At 29.8% G+C, this 12130-nt stretch overlaps 3 protein-coding genes across 7 annotated transcripts; 1 reads left to right on the top strand and 2 right to left on the bottom strand.

The window, feature by feature from the left end:
* Nucleotides 1-3013: 3013 nt before the first annotated feature.
* l(2)gd1 (lethal (2) giant discs 1) lies at nucleotides 3014-6548 on the bottom strand. 2 transcript variants are annotated; one of them, XM_035080718.1, is made up of 9 exons: nucleotides 6353-6548; nucleotides 6120-6261; nucleotides 5886-5986; nucleotides 5489-5822; nucleotides 4128-5415; nucleotides 3790-4056; nucleotides 3625-3663; nucleotides 3478-3568; nucleotides 3014-3392 (listed from the first exon to the last, which is right to left on the bottom strand). In XM_035080718.1, exons 1-9 carry the CDS (start codon nucleotides 6401-6403, stop codon nucleotides 3273-3275), a joined length of 2433 nt encoding a protein of 810 aa, XP_034936609.1. In that variant the 5' UTR covers nucleotides 6404-6548; the 3' UTR covers nucleotides 3014-3272. The 2 variants fall into 2 exon arrangements, with proteins under 2 accessions (XP_034936609.1, XP_034936610.1); XM_035080719.1 differs by lacking the exon at nucleotides 3625-3663.
* Nucleotides 6549-6693: 145 nt separating this feature from the next.
* lili (LMBR1-like protein) lies at nucleotides 6694-9948 on the top strand. The gene is made up of 9 exons (XM_035080720.1): nucleotides 6694-7152; nucleotides 7628-7892; nucleotides 8048-8151; nucleotides 8225-8351; nucleotides 8456-8524; nucleotides 8630-8759; nucleotides 8838-9186; nucleotides 9268-9499; nucleotides 9581-9948. Exons 1-9 carry the CDS (start codon nucleotides 7087-7089, stop codon nucleotides 9781-9783), a joined length of 1545 nt encoding a protein of 514 aa, XP_034936611.1. The 5' UTR covers nucleotides 6694-7086; the 3' UTR covers nucleotides 9784-9948.
* Nucleotides 9949-10019: 71 nt separating this feature from the next.
* LOC118065438 (transmembrane protein 68) lies at nucleotides 10020-12100 on the bottom strand. 4 transcript variants are annotated; one of them, XM_035080727.1, is made up of 5 exons: nucleotides 11600-12100; nucleotides 11301-11439; nucleotides 11146-11240; nucleotides 10718-11079; nucleotides 10020-10647 (listed from the first exon to the last, which is right to left on the bottom strand). In XM_035080727.1, exons 1-5 carry the CDS (start codon nucleotides 11646-11648, stop codon nucleotides 10351-10353), a joined length of 942 nt encoding a protein of 313 aa, XP_034936618.1. In that variant the 5' UTR covers nucleotides 11649-12100; the 3' UTR covers nucleotides 10020-10350. The 4 variants fall into 4 exon arrangements, with proteins under 4 accessions (XP_034936618.1, XP_034936621.1, XP_034936619.1 ...); XM_035080730.1 differs by having other exon boundaries at nucleotides 10032-10647; nucleotides 11301-11427; nucleotides 11819-12098; XM_035080728.1 differs by having other exon boundaries at nucleotides 10033-10647; nucleotides 11819-12098.
* Nucleotides 12101-12130: the final 30 nt, after the last annotated feature.

Below are 12130 nucleotides of genomic sequence, written 5' to 3'. Positions count from 1 at the left end.
AAAAAAATAATTGAGCCATATTGGTATTAATGGTCTTGAAAAGTTTAGCAGTAAAATAAATATCTGTTAAGTTTAACAACTGGATAATAATAAAAAAAAAAGTGGCTAGAAAGTTGTGGATCATTTGACTTTTCCCCTTTTACGTTTACCATGGAGACTTGAAACAATAAAAACATGGCATCAATAACAGTCCTGTGATGACAAATATGATGAATCTTCCGGCAGAAGACGGAAACCGCTAAATGTACTTCTCTTCGTCATCCTTTCCACTTTACTTGGCCATTCCATCATCTTATCTTGATATAAATCCCAACTCTGATCACATTAAATTGTTTTTATCAATCCAAAATTCTATTTTTCTGAAACATAACAATAATTTCATTTTTAATCAACATTCATTATATTTATCAACAAGAAAATTCCATATTATTTATATTTGAGCAGTCATCCTGTCAAATAATGACAATATAATAATAAATAGTAGTTTATATCCATAACAATTATAAGATTAAATCATAATAATATATTTAACAATCTAAAGATCTCATAAATAACCTTCCATCATTGGATCCAATAGTTTCATTGAAGTAACATCAGACAATTAAATATAATCCTGTTAAATTATTATCATTTTTGTTATTTTATTTTGTTAAAGAATTCAAAGAATTGTGGGAATTTTCTGTAGTGAATGTAAATATATGATAAAAATGCAAATTATGACTAGTACGGTTATCTAACCTCACAAACAAAATTCTTATCGAAGACGGATGAAATTTCTTCCAGAACCATAAAAAATAAACTACAACCCATTAATGAGGCAATTGATTGCACGTGGATAAATATTATGAAGAATAATCATACATTGAGTCGAGTTTGTGATACAATGTCATCAAGGAGACGATATGAGCGGGTGTCAGATCACATCTCGCATCTGTTATCTGCACGCGCGTAGTCACGCCTGTACGGTGACGTCACATCCGGTCAAGTCGCCGATGCAGCGAAAACTGAGAGACTCCACCGAATAGAACTTCTATTCGATATCAAGCTGTGGATAAATTTACTCCTAGAGCTGGAGAAACAAAAAAGAATCAAATTCTAGTTGCGACACGTGAATAAATTCCTTTATTGAATCATCAACTTTTTCATTTCAAAAATCCTATATTGTCTTTGTTATTATTTGGATTTTTTCAACTTATTTTTAAAAAAAAAAGGAAGGAATTGTTAGTGAATATCTCAATTTAATAGAAAAAAAACAAAGAAATTAATTATTCGATTAACAACTTTGTATGAACACATATTAATAGACTAAATCGATTTATTGATCGATCCGCGTCATCATTTTCTTGCAATCAAACGGTCAAATGTTATCAAAGTCTAATTGCACGAGAAACACTGTTGCAACTGATATCTGAATGAGGAAAGTAAACTAACGTTATAAATTTTATCACTAGTTTTAGTTTGATATAAGAATGTGACCTTCCAATCGATGATTTAATCTATGTCATGGTAAATTATAAATCTTTTAATTTTTTTCAATCTTTGCTTCATTATATAGTTTGAAAATTATCTGGTTGTTTATTAAATATTTTTTATTTTTATTAGCATAAATGTATCAAGAAGATTCACTCAATTGCTGAATATTGCAATAAATTTCTTTATTGAAAATTGGATCTCTCATTTAAATCAACATCTTAATGGGTAAAGTAGTAAATTCAATAAAAGTTTGTTTACGATAGATAATAATCTTGCTTTTGTCATTAAAATAAATAAATTACTTTAATAATATAATTATTAATAACTGACATTTGATTATTGTTCAAAAATTTTTACAGTTTTTGATTATAAGTTTAAATAATTACAGATTTTCTATATGACTAATTTTTTAATAGGTTATCTACATTATTACTGGAAAAAATGAGCATCATCATCATTTAAAAAAGAACCTTCCAAAGTTATAATAATCAAAATATGAAGAAGAAAGTGTACAACGTATCCAAACATCGTTAATTTGCAAGCAGAAATTCACGGTTGGCCTTCGACTGTGAATTAAAAGGTCAATATTACTCGACTATGCTCATCAAATAATCCGCACTGGAGCGTGGTAAATTCACATTGCTGGTAGATCTTCCAGCGTTTAATTTTCGTTGATCGCTTCACTGAGTTACCCCTTTTCCTAGCCATCGCACGTGCTCGAGACTCAATTGTCTAATTGGCAAATAAATCCACCCGTTGTTTTCGAGAATCTCTCGAGACTCAGATCACTCTTGGATCAATAGATGCCTGTGGCCTTTTTTATTTACCAATGCATGACAATCAGGACATTCTGCTGATACACCTGTGTACAGTTCACTAGAGTTTATATCGTATTTATTGACACCAGTGAGAAAAAGACCTTTTTTTTCGACCTTTCGATCTTTCCCTCAGTCAATAGAATAAGGGTGTTCACTTGTCAATATGCTTATTGCGGTGAAATTAAATAGATGCATGAACTTAGTCAGTATAAATCTTTGAGAAAGGGTATGATTATATGTATGTTATATGAAGCTTTTTTTATATTCAGCATTCATTGCTATTAAAATGTTTTTACCATTTAAATTAAGTGCAAATACTATTATTAAGTGATTCTTCTTTTTAACTCGTAACAATTTTATTCTAACAAAACGTGAGAAGAATGTTAAGTAAATTTTTTTTCGACTTTAAAGTTTTACTAAAGATTTAGTATACTACTGTAGCTGATTCTACACTTCCCAGAGAACAATACATCAGGTGAATACGACTAACAAACTATTGTCCAGTAATCGTTTCAGTCAGTCTCACTCCTACAATATGCTCGGTTCTCAATCTCGGAGCATTTAGGACTGTCATGGGTCAAAGTTCAATCGTAATTAGCAGAAACAAAAGACGTGTTAGTATACATTGTACTGTATACATGAAAGAAATTTAATGTATTAATAAAAAAGAAAATGAGAAGAGTAAATTCGTAGTAATTATCTAAAAACATTGGTAGGAATTGAAATATTTTTTATTTATGCTGCACTTAATATTTACATATTTATTTATCTTGTTCATAAATATAGCTGATAAAAAATAAAATTTATCTCTTATAACATTTATTGATGCATAATTAAAATTTCAGAGTTTATTGCGTGATGCATTTGCTCATGAGCTTTCAAAAATGCCGATTAAAATATGTAATTTAAAATAGCGAATGAGTAAAAAATACCGTGTCCATTTCTGCGATAAGTTAAAGCACTTTTTTATTTTGTAAATCCTCATTTATCAATAACAAGCCATCTTTCCGTCATTTTTTCAATCTGTTTCGTCACTATGGGATTCCTTAGTCGTATTTTTACTTCAAGTTTTCCACCAGCTGCCTTTCTTCCATTCATTAGCTATAATAACAAATTATTCATCATCAACACCTGTTACAATTAAAATTTAAAATATAATCAAATAAAGTAATTTATTTTTATTTACCGGAAATGAATCGTGTAAGACACACTGCGTTTCTAGTGGTTGAAGCTTAACAGTAACTGTTCCAAGTAAAGTATCACTTCTCAGAAACCCTCTGAAAAATATGAATAATGAGTTAAAATTAATAAATAATGATAGTGCAAGCCGTACCTGGGATGGAGGCAACACATCAAAGGATTGGTGGAGCATCTGTAAAATATTCTAATCTATTTCACAATGCTTAAAAGGAATATCGACAGACATGGATTGTAAATAGAAATTTTAAAAGGACTACAAGCAAGAAAATCCAAGCAAATAATTTTTGAGATACTTTACCCTTTTGACCACACTTGACACTTGAGTGCATGTCGTTTAAAAGCTCTTAGACATTGTCTTGAAGAACGATCCACACTTCCTGTTAGAGTGAAAGTTGCATCATATTCTGGATTACAACTATTTTTGATCGTTGAAGTTCGATCTGACGGTGGACGGTCAGAAGGATGAGGAAATTCATATATAACGTATGTATCAGCTTCTTTAGAATAATTAACACCTCGGATAATAGATATTTCCAAATCATTATCAGTTAAGTCTGTACAGCACCTAAAAAATACAAAAAACATTATAAATAATCCATCAAAAAAAAATGTTACAAATGGCAAAAAAACACTTACTTGACTATAGCATGGGTTCGTTGTTCATAGTGATGCTGTGGTGGTGGCAGACCATCCCATTTACGCACTCTAAGCATATCAAGATCTCGGCTATAGCCCAACGCCATTCTTTCCCATCTATTATATTCTGGAACATCGCCAATAGCTTTGCAATGGTCTCTTGTAGCTAAACAGGTTTTTTTCTGTTTTACCAATAACTTTTCTAAATTTTCATAAATTTCAGCAGCTGTTCCAGGTTCTGAAGTCTCACAATCTGTAGTGGATATTAATGCAAAACCATCACTACTGCTAACATTTTCATCATTCATTTGTGTTTGAGCATTAGGAGAAAGTGGAATTGAAGACATGTCTACTGGTAGTCCACAACGGCTAGCTTGAATCAATGGATCTATTCCTTTTGCTTGTCTTAAGTAATCACGTGCTTGTTCTAAATTTCCATTTTTTTTCGCCATTAAAGCTGCACGTTTGAGTTCTATTTGACGTTTTTGAAGAAGTAAAGTTTGCTTTTGAGTTTTTGTAATTCCAGGAGCTGCTGGTTTAGTTCGCGGCGGAGGAGTTGGTTTTGTATCACTCGAACCTTCAGATGGTTCTGGTGACTCTTCTTCTTTGACTTCAGGTGAAGCAGGAGTTGGAACATTTAAAACGATTGGAGGGAATCCTATAGGCACTGGAAGCTCATCAACAGGAATTGGTTTTCCACGAGCATGAAGTTTGATAGCATTTTCATATTGTTTACAAATACGACCGTATCTTCGTGCTTTCGAAGAATTCCCTTGCTCTTCGGCAGTGACTTTTGTTTTTTGATAAAATTCCAAGCGGTCTTGTAGTGCTTTAGCTATACCATCACCGGTTATTGGAGCCACAGATGATTCTTGAGTTTCGCTTTCTGATTTTTCATTTTCGTGCGTAGCTGGAGAATCGTTTGCAACTGTTGTTCCAGGTAATTCTGGTGTAGAAGGTATCGCTGATAAATCAACTGGTTGTCCTGAACTATATGCATTTATGACAACATCAAACTGCTTTGCTATTTTAACTAATTTAACCGCTTCTTCTATATTTCCACATCGTTTCCAAGTTACAGCAGCCACTCTATACTCTTGCTGTCTCTTTTTTAATAATTCTAGTTTTTCTTCATCAATAACTGGAGCTGAAACTTCAGTTTCTGGTACTGGAACTTCGGGTTCTGGTGCTGAAGCTTCGGATTCTGGTGCTGGGGCTTCAGAACTAGAATTTTCTGGGGGGTTAGCATCAGTAACAACTTCCTGTGGATTTGTAACACTATCTAGGCCTATAAATAGACTTATCATTTCATTTGTTCTTTTATTACTAAAAAAAAATTGTCATCAAATAAATGAAAATACCTTGCTTAGCAGAATTATCAGTTACTCGAGTAGCTGATGGCGGAAGCGGTGGTGGAATGTCCGCTGAATCAACATTTCTCCCTGCTTTGGCATCACGTAACATTCCTTGAAGCGTTTTAACACCTCTACTGAATCTTCTAACTTTAGACATCTCATTGTTATTTTTTGCTTTTTGTTCGGCAACTGTATATACTTCTAGTCTTTCCTCTAATATCTTTATTATTTCATCTTGATTAGTTGCATCTCCAGAAGACTGTTCTGTTGCGGGAGTTTCTTCCATATTTTCTTCACTTTTAAGCGAATCCTTGTCACCAACGATAGATTTTAATTCACTCTAAACAAAATGATTAAGAATTAATTATTATTACTTATAAGAATAATAAATAACTTAACTTACCAAAAGTTCAGGATCGTCATCATCTCCAGGTTCTTCATCCGAACCAACTTCTATATCATCTGTTATTTCCAAATTGATCGGCTGTGGTCGAGATTTTCGTTCTAGAATTTAGTATTAGTCATTACCTTTGGAATGTTTCAATTGAAATGTCTGGTTTATTTAGAATAACATAATTTAACTGTCATAAAGAAGGCATTATTCAATTAATATTAACTTTATCAATAAACAAATTACCTGGTCTTCGTGGAGGAACACCATCGTTATTGAGTATTAATTGATTCAATTCGGCCTCCAAATCTTCATCATTTAGGTCATCATCACCATTATCATTACCGATATCAGTGGCATCAAAACTGCCCATTAAATCAAATCCAAACTAGAACAAACAATTAATAATGATTTACAACTTAGTAAATAAAAAGATGACATCATGAATGTTCTTCAAAAAGTGAAATCTTTGTGATTACCGGATCATCTAATTTTCGTGCTTGTTTTCTTTCCTTTTTTTTACTAAACATCTTAACTCATATTGATTATGTATGTTAATTGTTAAAAAAATAGTTAGTTTTAAATTATTAAAAAACAATTGATAGATTTGAGAATTAGAATACGTATTTCACAATATTATCAACACAATACTCTGAAGTTATCGTTGTGAGTCATTTTGACATTATTATCCGTTACTGTCGCTGCTGGTGTATCCGAAAAACCTACGAATTTGTATTTCGCGCCCTCACAATACATTTATACCAAATTATACCTTAAATTTACTATAATCAAGTTTATTTTGATATTGATACTGCAGAGGGCAATGTGGCGATTCAATGGAATTCGAGCCTTTTTTATCTTTGTTCAATTGTAATTTTTGTAAAAAGTACATTTTTCTTCATATACATTCCTATATCGATTAAATTCAGAAGTTTTTTCTACATTTGTGGTATCCAACCAAGGAATAAACACTGATTTTCTGTGTATGATATTAATTCCCGGAAAATCCCGATGTTAATTAAACTACAAAAGCCCGAAACTGTTTTTTAGCCAGTTAAATTATATACGTGGTTGTGCTCTGACGATAAATTGTTTATAATAAATAATAATGACAATTTTCTTTGGCGTATTATTCTAAATTATCTATGAACACAAAAATGGTTTTATCTCTACTAATTCGGATAACTCCAAAAAAAATCATCTTGAAAAGTAGATGAAAATGGAAATCGAAACCGATCTCAGAGAACAAATATTTCACAATACTGTGCGTGAAAATATTGTAAGTACTTCTTTTATTATTCTTAACAACTGTCAAATAATTAATTATGAGAAAATTTAAAATACTAATAATGTAAAGAAAGTCAAAAAACCATCGGCTTTTTGTGCATAATACTTTTTGCGAACTTAAAAGTAAACTATATACAATTACCTTTTTTCAAAAGAAATCCATCGTATCATTTAATACGTTTCTTATTTATTATTATTCAGTATAAATAAAAAATGGATGAATCGTCTTATTTAGATTCTTCGATAATGTAAATATTTTTGTTTACTCACCAAATATTTAACATATATTGAATTCATAAAATCTTCAACAAAAATTCCTTGAATAATGTCGGTGACATTTTACCTTGTTCCCATTGTTAAAAATGTATTTTTTAATTTGAGTCTGATGCCAATGTTTAATTATAAATTATCCTCTTTAAGAATTACTCCATAAATTTATGTAGATTAACATTTGTTATTTTTTTCAGATATTCCTGCTATTGTTCATCATTTTATATATTTCAAGTTACATCTTAATAGCAAAGTTTCATCGAAAGGATCGTGAAACTTTTTGTTCGGTCGACGATGATGATGTTACAGTATACAGAATTAGCCTTTGGCTTTGTACAACTTCGATGGCAGTTTCAATTGGAGCAGCTTTATTATTGCCTGTTTCGATCGTAAGCAATGAAGTTCTCATTATCTACCCTAACAGTTATTACGTCAAATGGCTAAATAGCTCTCTCATACAAGGTAGAAACAAAATTAAGATTTAGATGTACTGGCATTTCATGTTATAGAAATCAATTTGTTTATACAAATTGTGAAAAACTATAGTTTAACGTGAAATGCCGTTTACATATTTATATTTCGTTTAAATCAATAATTCTACATTTTCCTTGTAATAGGTCTATGGAACCATGTATTCCTCTTCTCTAACTTATCATTGTTTGTTTTTTTACCATTTGCCTATTTATTCACTGAATCAGAAGGATTTGTTGGCTACAAGAAGGTATATTCGATAAATATTTATTTTTTGTCAATTATTTAGATATATTTTTTTAATTTTATCCTTACTTATTTAGGGTGTTTTAGCAAGAGTTCATGAAACTCTAGTTGTACTTTGTCTAATAGGAATTCTGATTTTGGGAATAATATATGTTCTAGCAGCCTTAATAGATTACCAGAGATCGAGTTTTATTACTATGCTCAGTACGTATTTATTAAAAAATTTTTTCCAATATTCCAATTCATGAACAACTAATCCTGAAACTTAAATACATGATTATTTCAACTAAAGCTTTTAATACTTTCAGATTTATGGAATTATTATTTAACGTTTCTATATTCCTGTGTTTCTTTTGTTGGAGTAGTAATGTTATTAGGTAAGTATATTAAATTCAATTAATTGATCGAATTAACTTTATCCAATATCAATATTGTAGGTAAAAATCTTGAATAATATTTAAAATCGTTTTATTTTATTTCAGTATGTACACCAGTAGGATTTATCAGACTCTACGATGTAGTAGGCTCTTTACTTATAAAACCTCACTTTCTCAAAAATTTAGATGAAGAATATTTTATTTATAAATTAGAAGAAGATTGTATTAAAAGGAGGTAACTCATTCATTATAAATCAATGCACATTGATTGGAAGACAATACAATGTTTATATTTTTGATTCATCTTTTCAAGGTTAGAGCATGCTAAAACTTCGGGTAAATCTTATGTTTCACCAAGTCCAATGTCTTTACCACGTTCTAACTCATCCTGCAATGATGAACAACAGCTGATTTGGAATTCGAATTTTATGTGTTTAAAAAATGGAGCACTTCAACGTGAGCTTGTAGAAAGACTAATGAATGTTCAAAAGCGGAGACAAATCTTAGATCAACAACGAAAAATTTGGTGGGTTCGACGGACACTAATGTACCCAGCTGCAATGTTAACTCTCATTGCGTTATCTACGACTACTGCATTACTAGCTTTACAAAATACTTTGGAGTTACTCATCGGAATAAAAGCTCTGCCTTTGAGTACACGGGTTAGTGAACTACTTTAATAATTTCTAATTAAATTTTGAAACTTGAATATTCAAAAAATCATGTTATATTAATTATTATAGCAATTCACGCTTGGAATCAGCTCATTATCCAAGTTGGGTCCAATTGGTGCTGGTATAGAAGTGATAGTGATTCTTTACTTAGCTACCACAAGTGCTATTGGTCTTTATGGATTGCCAGGAATTAGAAGAGTGAAGCCGTGCTTACATGCAACACCTTTTACAAATTTAATTGCAAACTGTGCAATTTTTTTAGTCCTTAGCTCTGCGTTACCGCTCTTATCACGAATTTTAGGTACGTAATTGTGTAAAATAGTAGTGCATAATATTAAAGAAATACGAACATAATATATTTAACTGAAAAAAATTTTTTTAGGTATGACAAATTTCGATTTATTAGGAGATTTTGGAAAAATCGAATGGCTCGGAAATTTTAAATTAGTTTTATTTTATAATTTGACGTTTGCGACGGCTGTAATCACATGTCTGACAACCAAATTCACTGCAGCTGTCAGAAATGAACTGTATATGAGAATACGAAACAGCATAAAAGGATTATTCAAATTAAAAGACACATGAAAAAATTTAAGTTTTTTGATACGAATCGAATAAATGTTCTGTCATGACAGAGAAAATAGATAACAATAAAAATTTAGATAAATATATATATATATAAATAAATATTTTGTTTAATATGTACGTTGAAATATTTATAGTTTGATATTCAATACAATAATGCGCTAGTAACGATTGTTATTGTTTTTTTTTCTATAATATAATTAATTATATTCTCGTATAAACTTGTTTATTTTATTAGTACTATGAGTATGTACTAAATAATCTAATGAGCAAACTTGGGAGGTCTGAGAATTGTTATAGATAGCTTTTACAATTTTGTATATTCAAAATGATTGTACATGTTTTTTCTTAGAAGAAGTTTTTATTTTCTATGAATATTAATATTAAAGCTCAGACTCACCATTCATCTCTAAAAAATTTTAACCAACTTAAAAAACACATTTTTTAAGATAAGTACATCATTAAAATAATAGTTCCACCATATTTAGTTGACAATAAAGTTGTTCGAAACATAATGCAAAAATTATTCGTTGTATATGTCCAAATAATCAATAATAAGTACATTAATTAATTTCTATAGACTCTCTCCAATAACCCTCTTGTAATACTACCGGGAATGGGTTGGTGTTGCTTTATTAAACTTCTTAATCTTGTTGCTACTTCTTCTTTCACCTGCTCTGGAGTTAAGTTGTGATTTAAGGTAATTGGTTTTCCAACATAAGTTATAAGTTTAACAGGAAAACCACCATATATTGGAGCAAAAGGAAATCGTGTTAAAGAATAAATTTTTAACCACATTCTCCTTCCCCAACTTACGGTTCGAAAAGCTTCTCGAAGATTTCTTGTAAAAAAAGGTACAATTTTCTGAAACGATGAATTAAATTAAAATGATTATTACAAATGATAAAAATAAAAAAAAAATCTAGATTCATACCACTTTAGCATCAAGTGCTACTTTTGCAAAACCCATTCTATTTTTCCATAAAAGTTCATAATAAGAATCACCGAATTGAGCTTCGTATACACCTCCAGGTGATATAGCCAACATATTGCCATCTTGTAAAATAGTAGAACATGTTTGAATCGTTCCAGGTATTATTTTCAATACGTCACTTATGATAGAAAAACCTGGTGTTTTAAATAAAAATTTATCCGCAACAGTATGAATTACTTTAGAATGTAATAAAATCATTTTAGCCATAAAATAATAAAGATCAATAGGTATTGCACCATGGTAATAAATAAAAAGAACAGGTTCATCCATAGGGATATTCTCTATCCCAACGATTTCATATCCTACAAAATATCATTAAAGTTCATCATCAAAGTAGCTTTAATTAAAATATTGTTATTATTATTTACCATGATATATATAACCATGAAAATCCCAAAGTGCAGCTACCATACTTCGGGCTGCATTTTTCCAATCTTTGCCATAGGCTTCTCGTAACTTAACTCTGTGAATAATTTCAATTTAAGATCGTTATGATAAAAATTATAAGGTAATTAGCTTTTACCTATGTAATTTATAAATATAAAAAATCCCCGCAGTAGTGTATAAAAGTATAAGTATTAATACTGGAAGTAGAAAAGTAACTATCAAAGGCATCAATAACCATGTTAACCATAAAGTAACATCAATGTCTATATATTGTACTGAAAAAAAAATATATATTAAATAAATAACTTTGTAATATTTTATTTTAAGAATAATAGTGGTATCATTGATGAATTTTTAAAATGGCTCAAGGATAAAAGTAGAACAATAGAAACTATAATGTGAATAAACGATGATAGTGCATAAATTTCAACTTACCAATAATATATTTAAAAGATTCAAAATAATCAATAATGAGCATAATCATTTTTAATTTTTTTATAGAAAAAAATCGATTATCACATTAACAATGGAATTATTATGATATACATATTAATTAAGCATTGTTAACATAAGGTAATAGATTATAATAATTTATACATTTACAATTTTTTTAATTCTTTTACGTAAGTTTGCTCTTTGTATTCGATAAAATACCTTAGTTGAAAATAACATAATGTTAATTTTCTGAGTATTAGTACAGAAAAACTTTAATGTTTTACAACTGTATTATTGGAGCAAACAAATAACATATTCTCTTGAATAACCTCAATTTCCAGTACCATATGATCTTAATATTATGGCACAAATTAACACTAAAAAGACACAGAAAAATTAATCATCCTGTTGAACTATTAAATATTTATAAAAAATTTTTTAAAACGTTTTTTAAATAGAATGATCATTCTCAGCAATAGACAACACAACAATTATTGAAAAACGATTGTCACGACACCTAAAATGATAGTA

The sequence above is a fragment of the Chelonus insularis genome, unplaced genomic scaffold, assembly GCF_013357705.1.
Source record: "Chelonus insularis isolate UGA/USDA-ARS -01 unplaced genomic scaffold, ASM1335770v1 contig_310_pilon, whole genome shotgun sequence".
NCBI lineage: Eukaryota > Metazoa > Arthropoda > Insecta > Hymenoptera > Braconidae > Chelonus > Chelonus insularis.
This window is presented reverse-complemented; position numbering and strand designations above follow the sequence as displayed.

Coding starts and splice junctions, on each gene's coding strand:
- lili (XM_035080720.1), top strand. CDS start 7,087: ATGAAAATGGAAATCGAAACCGATCTCAGAGAACAAATATTTCACAAT. Junction 7,153..7,627: donor ATACTGTGCGTGAAAATATT/GTAAGTACTTCT, acceptor TATTTTTTTCAG/ATATTCCTGCTATTGTTCAT. Junction 9,500..9,580: donor GCTCTTATCACGAATTTTAG/GTACGTAATTGT, acceptor AAATTTTTTTAG/GTATGACAAATTTCGATTTA.
- LOC118065438 (XM_035080727.1), bottom strand. CDS start 11,648: ATGATTATGCTCATTATTGATTATTTTGAATCTTTTAAATATATTATT. Junction 11,241..11,300: donor TATATTTATAAATTACATAG/GTAAAAGCTAAT, acceptor AATTATTCACAG/AGTTAAGTTACGAGAAGCCT. Junction 11,080..11,145: donor TCATGGTTATATATATCATG/GTAAATAATAAT, acceptor GATATTTTGTAG/GATATGAAATCGTTGGGATA.